At 39.6% G+C, this 18,137-nt stretch overlaps 2 protein-coding genes across 2 annotated transcripts; both read right to left on the bottom strand.

Moving 5' to 3' along the window:
• Positions 1-2,858: 2,858 nt before the first annotated feature.
• OR1J48 (olfactory receptor family 1 subfamily J member 48) lies at positions 2,859-3,797 on the bottom strand. Its single transcript, NM_001391867.1, is given in 1 exon segment — positions 2,859-3,797. A coding segment is annotated over 1 exon segment (939 nt).
• An 8,920-nt stretch (positions 3,798-12,717) lies between these two features.
• OR1J51 (olfactory receptor family 1 subfamily J member 51) lies at positions 12,718-13,659 on the bottom strand. The gene has a single exon (NM_001391487.1). It carries the CDS (start codon positions 13,657-13,659, stop codon positions 12,718-12,720), a length of 942 nt encoding a protein of 313 aa, NP_001378416.1.
• Positions 13,660-18,137: the final 4,478 nt, after the last annotated feature.

The raw sequence follows: 18,137 nt of genomic DNA, 5'->3' as shown, positions 1-18,137 counted from the left end.
TCAGACCTTCTTCTTTCTAGTCTTCTGTGTTCCAGCTGATGAAATAACTATGATGCTCTAACTTCCCCTTCAGATCTGGCCTTGGCTAGGCTTTGCAATCCTTTGTTGATTTCTTGGGTTCTTGATCTGGAATCCTGGTGACTCTCTCTCCCTGTCTCTCACTTTCCCCCTGCTAAACTTGTTTTAAATCTCAGTTTAGCAATCTGACTTTTGCTTCTGGTGATTTGCTATCTAAATTTATTCTTTTTTTTTAAATCAATGTATAATTGACATACAACATTATATTAGTTTCAAGCATACAACATGATTTTATATTTGCATATATTGTGAAATGATCACCACAATAAGTTTAGTTAACATCCATGACCATATGCAGTTACAGAATTTTTGTATTTATTATTCTCGACTCTGAACCCTGATTCCAGTAATCCCATCACGAAGTTTGTCAAGAAGAATCTGAGCTCTTCCCTCCCTCTTCCAAAATTAAGGACATTTGCAATACCTTCTTCTCTGTAACCAGGGTAGCGGTAAGAAGGTAAAGTGACAAATAGTTGTAGGCTGGCAGGTCCTGCTTTTGGAGGGCTTTCAAAACAATCCCTGTGGTCTGTGTTTTTTGCCTTCTAAGCTCTGCCCTCCACACCCTCCCTGGAGCAGACTTTTTGTTTATTTTGGAATATGCATCTTTCTGGTTTGCAAACTATATTAGCAAATAAAGCTTTCTTAACTAAATTCTTGTATCCTATATATTTTTCTTGGCGTCATCTGTAAGGTGGAGATAATGATCTCTATCTAATAATGTGACTTTGAAGATTAACTGAGATAAACTATGAAATGCATCTAGTATAGTGGCTAGTCATGTGCTGTATAATGATGTTTCAGTCAACAGTGGACCACATATATGATGGTGGCCCCACAATGTAAGACCATATAGCCTAGGTGTGCAGTAGGCTATACCATCTAGGTTTGTGTAAGTACACTTTGTGATGTTTGCACAAAGAAAAAATCACTCAGTGATGCATTTCTCAGATTGTATCCCCACTGTTAAGCAATGCACAACTGTAATAGTAGGTTTTCAATAAATGATAGCTATTATTATTATTAGTGTTCATTCTTTATCTCTGCTCAGACTCAAAAAGTCAAAAAATTATTTCTCTGAGATTCATTCTGTCTATAAATATTTACCAGATACTTACTGTTTATTGGGAGCTGTTAAAGTGCCGGAGATATAGCAATGAACAACACAAAGTCCCTGCTTTTGTGACAATTTCATTCTGGATTATTAATTTGGGAGTCATACAACATTGTGGGTCATCTGTCTTATTTATAGCACTAAGTAAAAGTTAAGACAAAGTAAATAAAGGATGGAGGTTACATACTAGGAGATGCAGAATAGGTCAAGAGTTCCTCATCAGAAGATTGGAATTCAATGTTTACATTTCCAGGCTGGTTACCCCATTTCCCATGGTTTGCCAAGATATCACCAGGAAGAATGTTAGTGCTCCTTGTGTTGTCTCTTGCCCCTGCCGGTCAGAAATGTCTAATGCCAGCATCGTTTTTGTGACTAGAAAGTGTGAACACTGCAACTCTCTTTCCTTATTCACCTTCAGAAGTAAAAGGGGCACCAGCAGTTTAAATTACTCACAGAGACAGAAAAAAATATGTTTAAAGGCATATACATTTTCTTATGCTTCCAGGAACTTTAGAAATATGAAAAAACAAGTTGTTCTTGAAAACTAAGGACCATACAATTTTGATTTCTTACACCCCTCTCTACTGCAGTTAGTGTCTCAGACTCAACCTATGTTAAAATGTTTCATGATTCCTGCATTTGTTCAATGATTAATTCTTGAGTATCTTTCTTAGAATCAACCTATCCCAGGTTTCAATAGTTCATGAGTGCAAACATGAATCATTTTGAGCAGCATGCCACATCTTAGTACTTCAGGGTTCCATTTGTTTGATGACCCAGAACAGGATTTCTAGTTTTCTGTCTAGTTCTCTTTTCCAGATATTCTCTCTAGGAATCCTTTAACAGGGTGAGGAGAGTGTTGTCATATAATCAGAGCAGGAGCTGGTTGCAAGCCTGGATTCCTCTGTTCTCATCTCCTTAATATACAAATCTCCTTTCACTCTATTGACATCTACTGTTCTATAGACTTATGAACTGCTAACAGACTCCTCTGAGCCACTGACTCTTGCTTGCTTCTGTCCTTTGAAATGGCAAGAAAATATGCTCTATGTCTCATGATATTTCAGGAGAAGTTCCCCTGGCAGAATTCTCAGGCCCCTGATGATGCAGTTCATGAACACGAGGAAGGCTGAGATGTGAAATTATTGGATTCAGTCTCACATCATGCCTGTAATCCATGTCCCCTCTGATTTTCTGAAACTGCTGCTTAAACTGCCCAGTCAGCCAATTTCCATAGCGTAATTATCCCCAATGTGACTGATTTCAATCTACCAACAGTGTGTCGTTGAATGTGGAATTGGGAAGAAATGGATACAATCAGCTTGAATCCAGTGCAAGCCAGCTTCAGTACACCACTACATAAAGAATCAGTCCACCAGGAGCAGATTGTGACGTTAAATCTGTGTGTTCTCAATAATATAGTATAAAAAGTAATAAGCAAAAACTGACATATCTGAAAGGAGAAAAAGACAAACCCACAATTTAATTAGGAATAAAGAATATTTAACAATCCAAGTAGCAAACTTGACCTAGTTGACATATTAAGAACACTATAGATGATAGAAGAACAGATATTCTTTTAAATTTATATAGAGTTGTCAAACATACAGTAATTTTAGGATATACATCTCACTGTACTCATCATTGTAATAAAAGAATTTAGTGATTGTCACTTAAAGAAATTAGCCCTAGTGACAAACATTCCTAGAGCCTGTTTTATATCTCTGTTCCTCAGGCTATAGTTGAAGGGGTTCAGCATGGGGGTAACTACTATATACATCACCGAAGCAATCATGTCTTTGTCATTGGAATCCTTTGATGAGGAGAAAAAGTAAGCAACTGCAATGGTCCCATAGTATAAAGACACCACAATGAGATGGGAGCCACAGGTAGAAAAGGCTTTAAAGAGTCTCTTTGTGGAGGGGATCTTCAGGACGGTGGTCCCTATATGGATATATGAACCCAGGATACTAATCAAAGGCAAGGTGACAACCATTGCTCCCTCAATGAACATGACCAGCTCATTGAGGGAGATATCTGAGCAGCTCATCTTCAGGAGTGCAGTGAGGTCACAGAAAAAGTGGGGAATGCTATTGTCAGCACAGAAGGACAGTTGGACCAAAAGGAGGGTGTGCAACAGGGCATGTGCACAACTAAGGAACCAGGACCACACTACTAATGAGATAAGCAGCTCCTGCCTCATGACATTTGTGTAGTGGAGTGGCTGACAGATGGCCACATACCTGTCATATGCCATCACTGCAAGAAGGAAATTGTCAATACAACCAAACAAAGTCAAAAAATAAAACTGAGAAATGCACCCCGAATAGGGGATGGTTTGTTGCCAAGACTGCATGTTCATGAGCATCTTTGGAACTGTGACAGATGAAAGGGAAATGTCAGAGAAGGCCAAGTGGCTGAGGAAGAAGTACATGGGAGTGTGGAGGCGAGAGTCCAGCCTGATGAGCAGGATGATGAGCAGATTCCCCAGCACTGTGGTCAGGTACATGCATAGAAATAAGGCAAAGAACAGGCCCTGCTGCTCTGGTTGTATGGGGAGCCCCAGGAGGAGGAACTCAGACACACAGCTCTGGTTCTCAGGCCTCATAGTTCTCTTCTATATGCTGGCGATGAAGAAAGTTTGGGAATCTCAGGAACCTAGAAAAGATGATCAGGACCATCACATTTCATACTGCAATTCTCTGGGGAAAAATTAATTTTTAACTACACTCATTAATTTCTCACACATGTGGGTGCATACATCTTCCCTCTATCCCAGTACGGCTCCACTAAAACACCACACCCAAAGGCAGCGAACAAGTTCTCATCTCACAGAAGCAAGAGGGTATTCACTGCTTCACCGAACTATTATTTATTGAACATTGAGACTGAATGAGGACCTCTACTGACAACTGAGAATGTGGCAGTGAACAAAAAGGCAAGGTTCCTGCCCTCCGTAAGTGTAGATCTTGATGAGCATAGAGGGATAATTCACCACACCGAGACAGAGCCAAATCGTAATAATTCACTGTGGCAGAAATAGTAAATGAGTCTCAGCAAACTGGTATCGCTTGTTTCTGCCTTCGAATAATGTGAGACTCCACTGCTGAGGTGGTATTGTTGGAGCATTGTCACACTGTGTACCTGCCTGAGTCCCAGTGACCTACTGCTGCAAACTCATTTTCACTCTAGAAGTGAGTTTCAATTTAAAGCTGCTTGATGCCAGAATAGCTGCCAAACCAGAATAGTCCACAAAATATCTTCCATAAGAAGGACGAACATTTTGTTAAACATTTGTGTAGTAGGCTAAGGACTTTGCTTACATTTCCTAACAAAATCCACACATAAACTGTACATTCTCAGATTTCAAATGATCTTTTCAGCTGCACTAAGAATGAATGTTCTTGCACCTATTTTAGGTTATAGGAATTAGAAACATAAATTATATAAATTTCATGTATGTATATATATAAAGTATATGCATTATCATTTTCTGTAGGTTGAAAATTATAATATATTTGCTACTTCATGCTGTTCCATATAATATGTCTGTGTTATCAGAGACCATGCTCGTAACCGCTACACACGGAAACTTCCCCCCTATTGGTTAGGTGCACCGGACGCTATTTGTTCCTTTAATACTGCAAAGAAACCAAAGTAGGTAAAAAGTTTCCTAGTTTCCTGCCTAGGTGGTTCCCTTCACTTATATTAACCTATTTTCCAATTGCCAAAAGACTCTCACATTCATTATCATTTATTCAAACAATAAATATTTATTGAAGACCTGTAAGTTTCATGCGACAAGTGTAATTACTTCCAATTTTTATATTGAAAACTGAAGTCATGGTGTTAAGTGATCTCCCCAAGTTCTTGCCATCTTTTGGTGGGGGTTCTTCACTCTAACTTCACACAGCCTGATGCCTAAAGTCTTTTTTGGGACAGGGCTAAACTAAGGGAAGAGTTAAAAAACTCTGCGTTACTCAGTCACATTCAGGTATATGAAAATCATAGCAGATCCATTTCAGAAACAGTGAGTTGCTTGGAGCTTTGTTTATCTCAGTCAATGATGTTTCAGAGGAAGATACTGAAGGAAAGATTTGGGTCATGGGGGAAAATCAGAAGCCCCAAACATGCATGCAAATCAGACACACACACAGACATACACACACACAAACACCCTCTGCTGATTTGAGGATTCCAGTCACCTGTGACTAGTTCCCATCCTAAGGGAAGGATAGGCAGTATGTATGTAGATCAGTCATAAACATTGAATATATACATACAAGTGATAAGTAACATGCAATGTGAGACATACACAATACACAGTGATGTACCATTTACCCACAAACGCACTCAGAATGCACAAAACATATCTGACACATGACACACCTGACAAACACTCAACTCATCACAATACACACACGTCACCAAAAACACAGAAGGCCATATACAATGCAAAAATCTAACAAGAAACACACACCAAAAACATACATGCACACCCAGCCACCCATTCACCATATCCAGCAGCGTGCACCTTCCCATTACTGAGAAGGGTGCTTTAGCACCTTATGGCACACATCCTTCCCTGAGGAATGTAATCGGCATGGGGCAGTCAAGCCTATTCAGTCACAGGCACAGTCATTAAACCACCACCAACAAACCATGCACTTGGTAACACACACATGTTAACATTCACACAGACAAAAGCAAACAGTACACATTCCTTCTCCCACACAGGAGTGCACCACCCACAAACACAGCTCACACATACACTATCACGCTGCTGAGCAGAGGTTTGAGCCCTCTTACACTTCAGTTCCTTGGTGAGGTCAGACTTCTCCTCCAGCAGCAGAGACAAGGATCTCACTCCCAATGCTGAGCTCTCATCCTCTCAGCTGTGATGCAAATATTTAAGATCACAGGCATGAATCAGGCATCCCTATTCACACATTAGGAATCTGATAACTTGGTCTACATGCACTAAAACAGAGCCCAGACTGGGTCTAACTCAGGAAAAGAATCAGGCTGTGAGTCAGATACATAGTACAAGCATATGCATGCAACTATCAAATAACAGAAACACAAGCACATGCACACACACATGCACCTATGAACACAAAGGCACACAAAGCCACGAGGACACAGATTGACTCATTACCAAATGCAGATTTCCAGTTAGCTCTGACCTGTGTTCATCCTTGGTGAGTTCAGACACCTTCTGCTCCAGAGTGTTACCCAAAGCCTAAGCATCTCTTCAGGAGACGTGGTATCCACATGAAAAGAAGAAATATCCGTGGCCTAAGCACTTCTGCAGAATTTCAGGTTCTGTAATGATCTCTGGAGCAATGATCAAATAGATAACATTTTAAGTACCAGCAAGAGGACAGAAACAAAGTCTCTAAGCTTCTCTGTCAGGGAGGAGCCACCATATCCAAATTGGCCAATTTCTTGTTGCCCTTTGTGGAGCTACGTGTCCCGGAGGCAGAGGAGGCTGGAGACCCAGGGAACGGGGTCTGTGATGCCAGCAATGCCCTGGACTCCTTTCTTCTTGGTAATGGTACCAACTGGGACAAAGGATTTTTTCAAAAAGATTGTGATAATGGCTTGTTTACAAAGGTGTTTACAAGTTTAAGGGAAACTACTAAGGGATGGTGAGGCACTCCAGGGTAGCAGCAGTAGGAAAAATGTGCAAGGGGGGGAGAGGTTATGACCATCTGATGAGACATCTAGGGGTAGGAGAGGAACCTTAGACAATTACTGTGGACAGACGCTGTGAACCCATGGTCCAGCAGGGAGGAAAATAGAGAATAAATGCTCCAATGTCTCTCTCCTTCTGCGTTTTGATCTCTAGCTTGTGTTTCCATTGGCCAAATCCAAAGGGCTGAGAAGCCTGGTCAATACCATCCAGAAAGGTCAGAATCCTGAGACAAAATGGATTGGAGCAGCCTGGAGAATAGACAGAGGAGTAAATGGAGACTTTCTGGCACACGCTGATAGATAATATTTTCTAGTTACACATTTGTGTGCTAATTTGTGGATAGCGAATATGTTGATACATTTTGTTCTGCAGACTTGCTTCTTTCCTTGGTGTAAAATGGTCTGTACAGTTTCACCACAGAGACTGTAAACTCTTAAAGAGCCGGGATCACATTTTATAGAATTACCTTCTTACACCTTCCCCTTGGTTCCACAGTTCATATTTGATATCTGGCAGGGGCTATAAGGAGAATATTTTGGAATATCGTAATTGTCTGCCTGGATACCAACTTTAAATTTAGAGATAGACCTGTAAGACATTCTATTTTTTCTTAGTGAATAATTATGGACAATATTTTTTTTTTGACTTTTTATTTTGAAGTCACTTCAGACATAGAACGGTAATGATTACACAAAAATTTCTCATATACTTTTCACCTAGGTTGCCCAAAAATTAATATTTAATCACATTTGCTTTATTACTATATAGGTGTGCACTCAATTTTTCCTATTACAAGCAATTTTTTATCCCCTCAGGAAGATTTGCCCTGAACTAACAGCCGCTGCCAATCTTCCTCTTTTTTTTTTTGCTTGAGGAAGATTAGCCCTGAGCGAACATCTGTGCCAATCCTCCTCTATTTTTCTGTATGTGGAACACTTCCACAGTATGGCTGATCAGTGGAATAGGTCCACACTGGGTATCTGAGCCCATCAACTAGGGCCACTGAAATAGAGCTCACAGAACTTTAACCACTCTGCCACGGGCCCGGGCCCCAACTGCCAGCAATTTTAATCTTGGTCAATTGATTAAGGTGGTGTCTATCAGATTTTCTTACTACAAAGTTACCATTTTTATCTTTCAAATTAATAAATATAATGGGTAGATATGATAAAATTTCAACCATTATGTATGTCATACTTCATAAGAATCAAGTGATACTTGCTTGAAACAATTATTGTAATTGTGGTGGCCAAATGGTGATATTTCTCATTCCTTCAATCATTCTACATGTATTAGTTCTCTGTAAGAGAGAAGTGTTATTTCTCTATCATGTATGTTTTTTACTAATTTATTATAGCATTATAGAGTCATATATTCTCATTTAGTTTCTGAGTCATAATCCATTATGGTTATTGCTCTTATTTTTTTCTTTTATTTTTGCTGAGGAACATTTGCCCTAAGCTAACATCTGTTGCCAATCTTCCTCCTTTTGCTTAAGAATTATTTGCCCTGAACTAACATCTGTGCCAGTCTTCCTCTGTTTTGTATGTCAGTTGCCACCACAGGATGGCTGCTGAAAAGTAGTGTAGGTCTGCACCTGGGAACTGAACCAAGGCTGCTGAAGTGGAGCTCGCCGAACTTCACTACTAGGCCACAGGACAGCCCCTTGTTTTTATTTTTTTAATAATTCTATTGAGATCATTGGTCTGTTACAATGTGTAAATTCAAGGTGTACATTACTATATTTCAGCTTCTGGATAGGCTGCACCATGTTCACCACCAACAGTCTAATTTCCATCCATCGCCATACAAATGTGTCCCTTTACCCATTTTGCCCTCACCCCACTCCCTTCCCTCTGATAACATCCAATCTGTTCTCCCTCTCTATGTGTTTGTTGGTTTGTTGTTATTCTTTTTGAAGCTGAAATTATTCCATATTTGCCAGGGGCAGCCCCTTTGAGCTGACTCCTGTGTCCCCAGGATTCATTGACTGATTCCTTACTTTCAGGCTCAACAAAACTTTCCCAGATCTTCTTTGTATTTCTGGTCATGGAAACATCCATCTTTCTAAGTAACTTGGGTTCCTTTTAGAGAAGAATTGTACTTAAAGAGAAAATATGTTAGGTATGTTTATTGCTTACAAGGTTTCCTATATATATGTATAAAAGAAACACAGGAAGTATAAACAAGGAACTAATAAGCTAACAGAAATGGTTACTTATAGGAGTGGGTTGGGAATAGGGTAAAAAGAATGGTGGATGATAAAAGTGTAAATATTGATATTTCATTCATAAATTTCAAACTATTTTTTAATTTTTAAATTTTTTTAATTGCAGTATCACTAGGGATTAGCTATGGCTTACAATAGGCACTTGGTAATTGTTGAATAAATTCTTTTGTTCATTCACTCAATCACTTAACAAATAATGATAAAGGATCTCACAAAAGTAAGACACTGATATATGCCCTCACGATGTAGCAGTGAATAATATAAACAGAAATCCCTCTCATGGAACATGTATCCAAGGGGGGATTGCAGAAAAAAAAATTCAAACGAAATAGTAGGTAAATAGTTAAAAATGCTGAGGTGTAATAAATATCAGGAATGGGAATAGGAAGAATCAAGGAGAAGTTCAAAAACACTACCCAATGTTACAGGGTTGTTTCTCTAAAGAAGCCAAGGCATGCTTCCAATCAAGTGGCTCCAAGAAATATAAACTAGTATACACCACTACACACCTATTTGAATGGCTAAAAATGAAAGCAGTGCTGCTATCAAGTGTTGTTGAAGCTATGAAGAAACTGGAACCCTCATACACTGCTGATGGGAATGTAAAATGGTGCTACTACTCTGAAAAACAGTTTTACAATTTCCTTGAAAGTTAAATATATACCTAGAATATGACTTCTTATTTGCCCAAAGAAAAAGAATGTATATTTCTATGCAGAGACTGACGCAAGAATGTTTATAACAGCTTTATTTAATAAGCCAAAACTGGAAACAACCCAAATATCCATCAACTGGTGAATGGACAAAAATGCCTTGGCATATCTATACAATGAAACACTACTCGGCAATGAAAAGAATGAACTGTTGCTATATATTACAACATAGGTGAATCTCAAAGCACTTATGCTAACTGAAAAAATGCAACAATAAAAGAATACATACTGTATCACTCCATTTAGACAAACTCCTAGAAGATGAAGATGAATCTATGTGACAGAAAACAGATCAGTGATCCCTCTGGGGACAGAGGGGAGGAGCAAAGAGGGAGCAGGAGGGTAGGCATGGAGAAACTTCAACATCTTGATGGTTTGTGGTAATATTTCATAGGTATATACATATGTCAAAACTATTCAACTACTGTATATTTATATACATGAAGTTTACTTTATGTTACTTATACCTCAGAAAACATGAAGGGTATTTTTTGTTGTTGTTTCTTTTTCTGTTTTATTCGGTGAGGAAGCTTAGCCCTGAGCTAACATCTTTCCTAACAGCGAATCTTCCTCTATTTTATATGTGGGATGCCCGCCACAGCATGGCTTGATAAGCGTTGTGTAGATCTGCGTCCAGGATCTGAACCCATGAACCCCAGTCTGCTGATGCACAGCATGCAAACTTAATCACTATGCCACTGGGCCAGCCCTAGAGTTCTTTTGTGTTTTTTTAAAAAAGAAACAATAACAAAAATAAATATGATCATGTTATTCTTTTATTGAATACTGTCCAATGGGTTCCCAAATCACCCAAACTCATAGCCAAAAACTCTACTATGATAGTTAATTTTACATGTAAACTTGGTTAGGCTATATTACCCAGATATCTGGTCAAACACTATTCTAGATGTTTATATGGAGGTCTTTTTCGGATGGGATTAGCATTGCAATCAGCAGACCTTGACTAAAGCAGATGGCCCTCCATAGTGTGGGTGGGCCTCATCCAATCAGTGGAGGGCCTTAGGAAAAAGACTGACCTCCCAACAATAAGAGAAATTTCTGTCAGTGTACTTCCTTTGGCTCAAATTACAACTTTTCCTGCATTTCCAGCCTGCCAGCCTAACCTGCAGATTTGGTACTTGACAGCCTTCACAATTGTATTAGCCAATTCCTTAAAATAAATCTCTCTCTCCTTCTACAAACAGACACACACATACACATAAACATGCACACACACTCTATTGGTTCTATTTCTCTGGAGAACCTTGACTGATACATCTACTATGACCTTAAGTGTCCTAAAAACTTGGTCCCCTGATATTTCTAAACTTATCACCTTCCATCCCTATCCCACTCAGCCCTGTTCAGCTACAGAGGACACTTAATGTTCCTGGAATAAGTCAGGTACCATCTCACCTCAGAGTATTTCCAGTTGTTTAACTTCATGCCTGGAATGCTTTTTCCCAGACAGCCCCATGCCTTGCTTACCTGTCCTCTCTAACATCTTCGGATGTACCTTCCCAATGAGCTGTACCTGGACCACACAATGTTAAATTAACCCACCTGGCACTCTTTCTCCTCCTTTTTATGCTTCCTTTATTCATAGCAGTTTTTACTTACAATCAAAACTTAGATTTTATTTCGGACACAGAAACCCATCTTTTGTAGAGATTGTGTTACAGGAAAGAGACAATAACAATAAATTAAACAAGTTAAACACTGCTATGGAAAAAAAGGAGCATGATGAGAGGGGTCAGGAGTGCTGGGGTGTAAACTCTGCATGCAGTCTGATTTGTGGGGTTTTTTTTAACTCATCTTCTCAGAAGTTAGAAAATTGTCTGGCATATAGTACTCATGCAGTAAATATTTCTGTGTGCATGAATTAGGAATTCATGGTTTTAGCTTTTCCCTATTAGAAATGGGATCTCTCAGTTTGGGAAGAAGACAGCACTAGTTTTCCCAGACTAAAATTAATCAAACAGATTTAAGCTGTTCTCACCACAAAAATTCAACTTTGTGGGAAAAATTACAGATTTCGTAGAGTGGGGAAATTTGGTAATTGCATTAACTCCACTCTATACTCTTATTACATTTCTGCTACAGGCAAAATCAAATTAAGGTTTTTGGGCTTTAGCACACCAGCAAAAGTACTTTATTAACTAGCTACTGCATCAAGAAAGTAAGGATTCTAGACTTTACTAAAACTAAACATTAGAAACTTTACTTGACATTCGTAACTTTGGAAAACAATAGAGAAGAAAGAGGAAATAAGGAGCTGATTTATATCTCATTTACTTCAACAGAATGACAGTGTGAGTGATAATTAAAAGCTGTAGTACCTATTTCTGAGGGATTTTTTTCTTTTACCTATCAAAACAATGTTCCGCAAAAGTTAAACTGGCTCTGTTTGAGGGTCCAAATGTTCATTTCATTATAGATAAAGTGAGCTACCAAAGACATTTGAGAATTCTGACCATCTACCACCTGGGAGTCAGAAACTCAGGGTGTGAGAAGGTACGGCTTAGTCCAAAACACAATCATGTTTCACACCTCTGAACTTAACCTAAAGCAAAACTGGTTTTATCTTTATAAAGGAAGCAGAAAACGATAGCATAATGTTTAGCATTTTAGCGAGGAGGTTGGTGTGTTTTGTTATATTAGCAAATATGAAAGTATATTTATACTGGCAAATATAAAAGAGTAGTGCAACCTACTCAGAATGATTAATCACACACCACACTAACAAGGAGATGGTCCTTTGAAGACTACAAAGATGAATGTGTGTTGTGGGTAATGCCTTATTTAGGGTTATGGAAGAATAAACGCACCACAGACGTGACTCTCTGACAAGGTCAGTGGGTGAAATAAGAACATGGTAAGGTGATTCTCACTTGACTAAAAGGATATTCTTTCTGAAAAGAATCTCCAGAGCCAATATCATGTCTTTGTTCCTTAGGCTATAGATGAAGGGGTTCAACAAGGGGGTCACCACTGTATACATCAGTGAGGCAATCATGTCTGTGTCATTGGAGTTGTTTGATGAGGAGGAAAAGTACAGTGCCATAATTGTTCCATAGAATAGAGACACCACAGAGAGATGGGAGCCACAGGTGGACAAGGCTTTCCAAATCCCTTTGGTAGAGGGGACCCTCAGGATAGAAGCCCCAATGCAGCCATAAGAGACCAGGATGCCACTGAATGGAAAAATTATAATTGCACCCCCTGCAGTGAATATGACTAGTTCATTGAGAGAGGTATTTGAGCAGGACAGCTTGAGTAGAATGGAGAGGCTACAGAAAAAGTGGGGAAGGACATTGTCAGCACAGAAGGACACCTGGCCCAGGAGGAGTGTGTGCAAGAGGGCACTGCCACAGGAGAGAATCCAAGAGACAGCCACCAGCAGCAGACAGAGCCCCTCCCTCATGATGATGGTATAGTGGAGAGGGTGGCAGATGGCCACGTACCTGTCATATGCCATCACTGCAAGAAGGAGATTATCTACACAACCAAAAAGTTGATAAAAATACGTCTGTGACATACACCCTGGGTATGAGATGGAGAGTTGCTGAGTCTGCATGTTCATCAGCATCTTTGGGACGGTGACAGATGAGAAGGAGACATCAGTGAAGGCCAAGTGGCTGAGGAAGAAGTACATGGGGGTGTGGAGGCGAGAGTCCAGTCTGATGAGTAGGATGATGAACAGGTTTCCCAGCACTGTAGTCAGGTACACACCCAGGAACAGGGCAAAGATCACACTCTGCTGCTCTGGCCGGATGGGGAGCCCCAGGAGGAGGAACTGGGACGCACTGCTCTGGTTCTCCCTCCTCATGCTGCTTTTCACCCTTCTGGGAATGAAGAGAAATGGGAAATGTCAGGAACTTAGAAACACTGAGCATAGCAATTACCATATGGTTGTGTACTTTCTCCAGTGTACAAAAAAATCACATTGCACTCTTTTCACCTTCAATAGAAATCAGGAAAGATTCATTCTTTTTTTTTACACTCATGGAAACACTATGATAGGCACTAGGGAAGGAGTAGTAAATAAGACACAGTCTCTTCCTTTGGCAAGCCCACTTCCTCTTGAGCAACTTTATAGAGTATTGATTAAGAGCATGGCTCTGTAGCCAGACTGCTCATGTTCTTGTGTCTGATTCTTGCTTACCCCAATTGTTGCTCTCTCGCCTCTCTCTTTCTCTTTCTTTCTTTTTCTGTCGCACACACACACATCACCTACAGCACTATTGGGAGTATTAAAGAAATGTACCATGTACTCAACACTAAACTCACTTCACATCATAGAATGACTATTTTTTTTTTTAGATTTTTTTTTAAAAGATTTTATTTTTTCCTTTTTCTCCCCAAAGCCCCCCGGTACATAGTTGTGTATTCTTCGTTGTGGGTTCTTCTAGTTGTGGCATGTGGGACGCTGCCTCAGCGTGGTCTGATGAGCAGTGCCATGTCCGCGCCCAGGATTCGAACTAACGAAACACTGGGCCGCCTGCAGCGCAGCACGCGAACTTAACCACTCGGCCACGGGGCCAGCCCCCATAGAATGACTATTATAAAAAAGAAGGAAATAAAGTAACAAGTGTTGGTAAGACCGTGGAAAATTTGGAACTGCTGTGCATTTCTGGTAGATATGTAAAATGATTCAGCCACTGTGGAAAACATTGTGGCGGTACCTCAAAAAATTAAACGTAGAGTTACCATATGATCCAGCAATTCCACATCTGAGGATTTATCCAAAAGAATTAATTGAAGGGTCTCAAACATATATCTGTACACCTGTTATTCACAATAGCCAAAAGATAGAAGCAACTTGTGTCCATTGATGAATGGATAAACAAAATGTGATATATGTGTACAATGGAATATTATAAGCCTTAAAAAGGAAGGAAATCCTGTGCATACTGCAACATGGATGAACCTTGAAGACATTATGCTAAGTAAAATAGACCAGTCACAAAAGTATAAATACTGTATGATTCCAATTATATGAGATTCCTAGAATAGTTAAAATCACAGAGACAAAAGGTAGAACTGTGGTTTCCAACAGCTATAGAGAAGGAAAACGAGGAGTTATTGCTCAATGTGTACAGTTTCAGTTTGGAAAGATAAAAAACTTCCGGAGGGTCATGGTGGTGAAGGTTGTACAAGACAGGAAGGTACTTAATGCCATGGAACTGTACACTTGAAAACCATTGAAATGGTAAATTTTATGTTACATATATTGTAACCACAATAAAAAATTTTTATTTAGAAAATATATCAAAAAAGTTATTAAATGAATGACTAAAAATAGCAGTCAGAAAGAGAGTGACGAAAAATTTCAAAAAATAACCTCATTTTGGCAGAAGGAGTGACCAAGATCACACATCAAGAATTAAAGATAACGAAGGTATGCGGAAGCCATCCAGCAAGATCAAATACTTTCTTGAAAAAGTATGTTTACTTCTGTGGTCTCTCTCTCACAGCAGAGAAAGATTAAGGACCCAGACGATGTCCCCAGAAGCTTAGTACATCCACAGCACTTGAAACATGGCATTTTTAATACAGTTGCCAATAAATAACTTACTTCATATCTTCCACTATCTCTCTCTTCCCTGTCATCTCCCATGCTTCAAAATGGCTGAGTTGTGAGCATACATACAAAGTGACTGACATGAGAATCTGCCCAATGATGTGGCCAGAGAACTGATATATTACAGATTCTGCAGGACCGAGGAGTTGTATCAGAATTCACAGTCATTTGATTAACTAGACAAGGTTCCAAAATTGACTACATCGTGTTTCCCAAAGTGGAAATGTAGAATTCATTGAATATTAATGAAGAAAATTTGGGGCCCCAGGGAAGTTCAGTAGCCTTCAAACCACAAACACCAATTGCCACCAACTTATCATAAAGAGGGCTCTGCTTATCATAAAGAGCCGCCTGTTTATATCTAGAGCTGGGACAAGAGAAGGGTAAGGCTGTTTCACCAGGTGAAATGCATACACATATTTCTATATCACTCACTTAGCCCTCTGATCTACACACATGCAAAGTGAAGAGAATTAGAATGTGAGTGTGCTATACACAAAAATAGACACACAGAGGGACTCACTGTGACAGAGAAACAAACACAAGGTGCTGGTTTTTGGCCCTCTCTGACCTATATTCATCCTGGTAGAAAGTGGAGAGGTTTTCATGGATTCATATCAACTTACATGCAAGTTTAAAATGAAACACTCTGCTGGCCGGCCCGGTGGTGCAGTGGTTAAGTTTGCACGTTCTGCTTCTCGGTGTCCTGGGGTTTGCCGGTTCAGATCCTGGGTGCGACATGGCACCCCTTGGCAAAAGCCATGCTGTGGTAGGCATCCCGCATATAAATTAGAGGAAAATGGGCGTGAATGTTACCTCAGGGCCAGTCTTCCTCAGCAAAAAGAGGAGAATTGGCAGTAGTTAGCTCAGGACTAATCTTCCAAAAAAAAAAAAAAAAATGAAACACTCTGTCATGCACAGCTTAAAAGACACATAAACAGGAATCTTTCTACACTGTTTTTGAGGATGTAAAATGGAATGGCCACTATGGAAAACAGTATAGAGGTTCTCCAAAACATTACAAATAGAACTATCACATGATCCAGCAATCCCACATCTGGGTATACACCAGAAAGAATTGAAATCAGGATCTCAAAGAGATATCTGCACTCCCATGTTCATTGCAGTACTAATCACAATAGTTAAGTTAGGGAAAAATCCCAAATGTCCATTGACAGATGAGTGGATCAACAGAATGTGGCATATACATACAATGGATTTTGTTCTGCCTTAAAAAAGAAGGAAATCCTGCTATTTGTGACAACATGGATGAACTTGGAGGACTTTATGCTAAGCGAATTAAGCCAGACGCAGAAGGACAAATATTCCGTGTTCACTTTTATGAGGTATGTAAAATAGTCAAACTCATAGAAGCAGAGAATCCTTAGTGGTTACAAATGGCTGAGGGGAGGAGAAAATATAGAGTTGTTATTCAGTTCAAGTGAAGTTTCAGTTATACAAGTGAATTAGTTCTAGAGACCTGCTGAGCAGCACGGTACCTGTAGTTTACTGCACTATATTCTACACTTAAACATTCATTAAAAGGGTAAATCTCATGTTAAGTTTTCTTACCACACACACAAAACAGAGACAAAGGAAACTTTTGGAGGTGATGGATAAGTCTATTGCTTTGAGTGTGGGGAGGATTTCATGGGTGTATGCACATGTTCAAACATATCAAATTGTGTACGTTAATTATGTACATTTTTTGTATAACAATTACACCTTGGTAAAGCTATTTGTAAAAACATGCAAACACCACATTCATTTATCCAGACAATTCACAAACCACCCACACAAAATCTCCTCTACACACACTAAGAATCACATGTAGTCAAACACAACACACAAACAATATAAAAAGAAGCAACATAAACACATCAACACAAACACACACACACGTGCCTTGGCAAGAGATTTCCAGCTCTCCATATTCTTTTATCAGCATGATTCGATAAGACTTTCTGTAATGATGGAAGTGTTCTATATCTGCATTGTCCACTATAGCAGCACTAACCTCATGTAACTATTGAGGAACTGAAATATAGCTACTGCAAGTGAGGAACCAAAATTTTAATTTGGGTAATTTAAATTTCATGCCCACATGTGCCTAGTAGCATTATACAGGTCAGTGTGTGCATCAGTGACCCACTAAAAACACAGGGTATGCAAGCAACGTAAACACACATTTTCTTTCTCTTAGTCTTCACAAAACCACACATATGTAGACTAAGCATTGGTTCCCCACCTTGCTCTAATCAATGCAAATTCTTGCTGGTCCAGGCTACTACCTGAATACTTATCTCTTAGGCCTCCATAGCCTATGGATCTTTAGCACCTTTCATGTCTATTTACAAGCACTACAACAATGAGCAGGGAGATCCACATTTAACAACAGAACTAAGACCCAGGGGAACCCAACCCCAAGCTTCTGGTTAGAGAAGAAGCCAACAGAGCTAATTGCCCAATTTCTTGCCTTCCTCTTGAGATAGATCCTGTGCAGGAGCTAAAGGGGCTGAACCACAGGAGACCCAGGAGAAATTTTCCCTAATGTCAGTGACATGTTGGCCTCTCCTCTGCCTAGTCATGAGGAGGAGGAAAGGGCGTGAACATTCTTGACCTGTGAAGAACACAACAATGGAATTTGCCTCTTCATACATCACAGAAAGGCCCAGACAGAATAGTACCAGCCCTTGTAGATTCAGACACTACTGACCCAGAGC

Source organism: Equus caballus, chromosome 25 (assembly GCF_041296265.1).
Source record: "Equus caballus isolate H_3958 breed thoroughbred chromosome 25, TB-T2T, whole genome shotgun sequence".
NCBI lineage: Eukaryota > Metazoa > Chordata > Mammalia > Perissodactyla > Equidae > Equus > Equus caballus.
The sequence above is the reverse complement of the archived record's forward strand: the minus strand, read 5'-3'. Positions and strand labels throughout refer to the sequence as shown.

Coding starts and splice junctions, on each gene's coding strand:
- OR1J51 (NM_001391487.1), bottom strand. CDS start 13,659: ATGAGGAGGGAGAACCAGAGCAGTGCGTCCCAGTTCCTCCTCCTGGGG.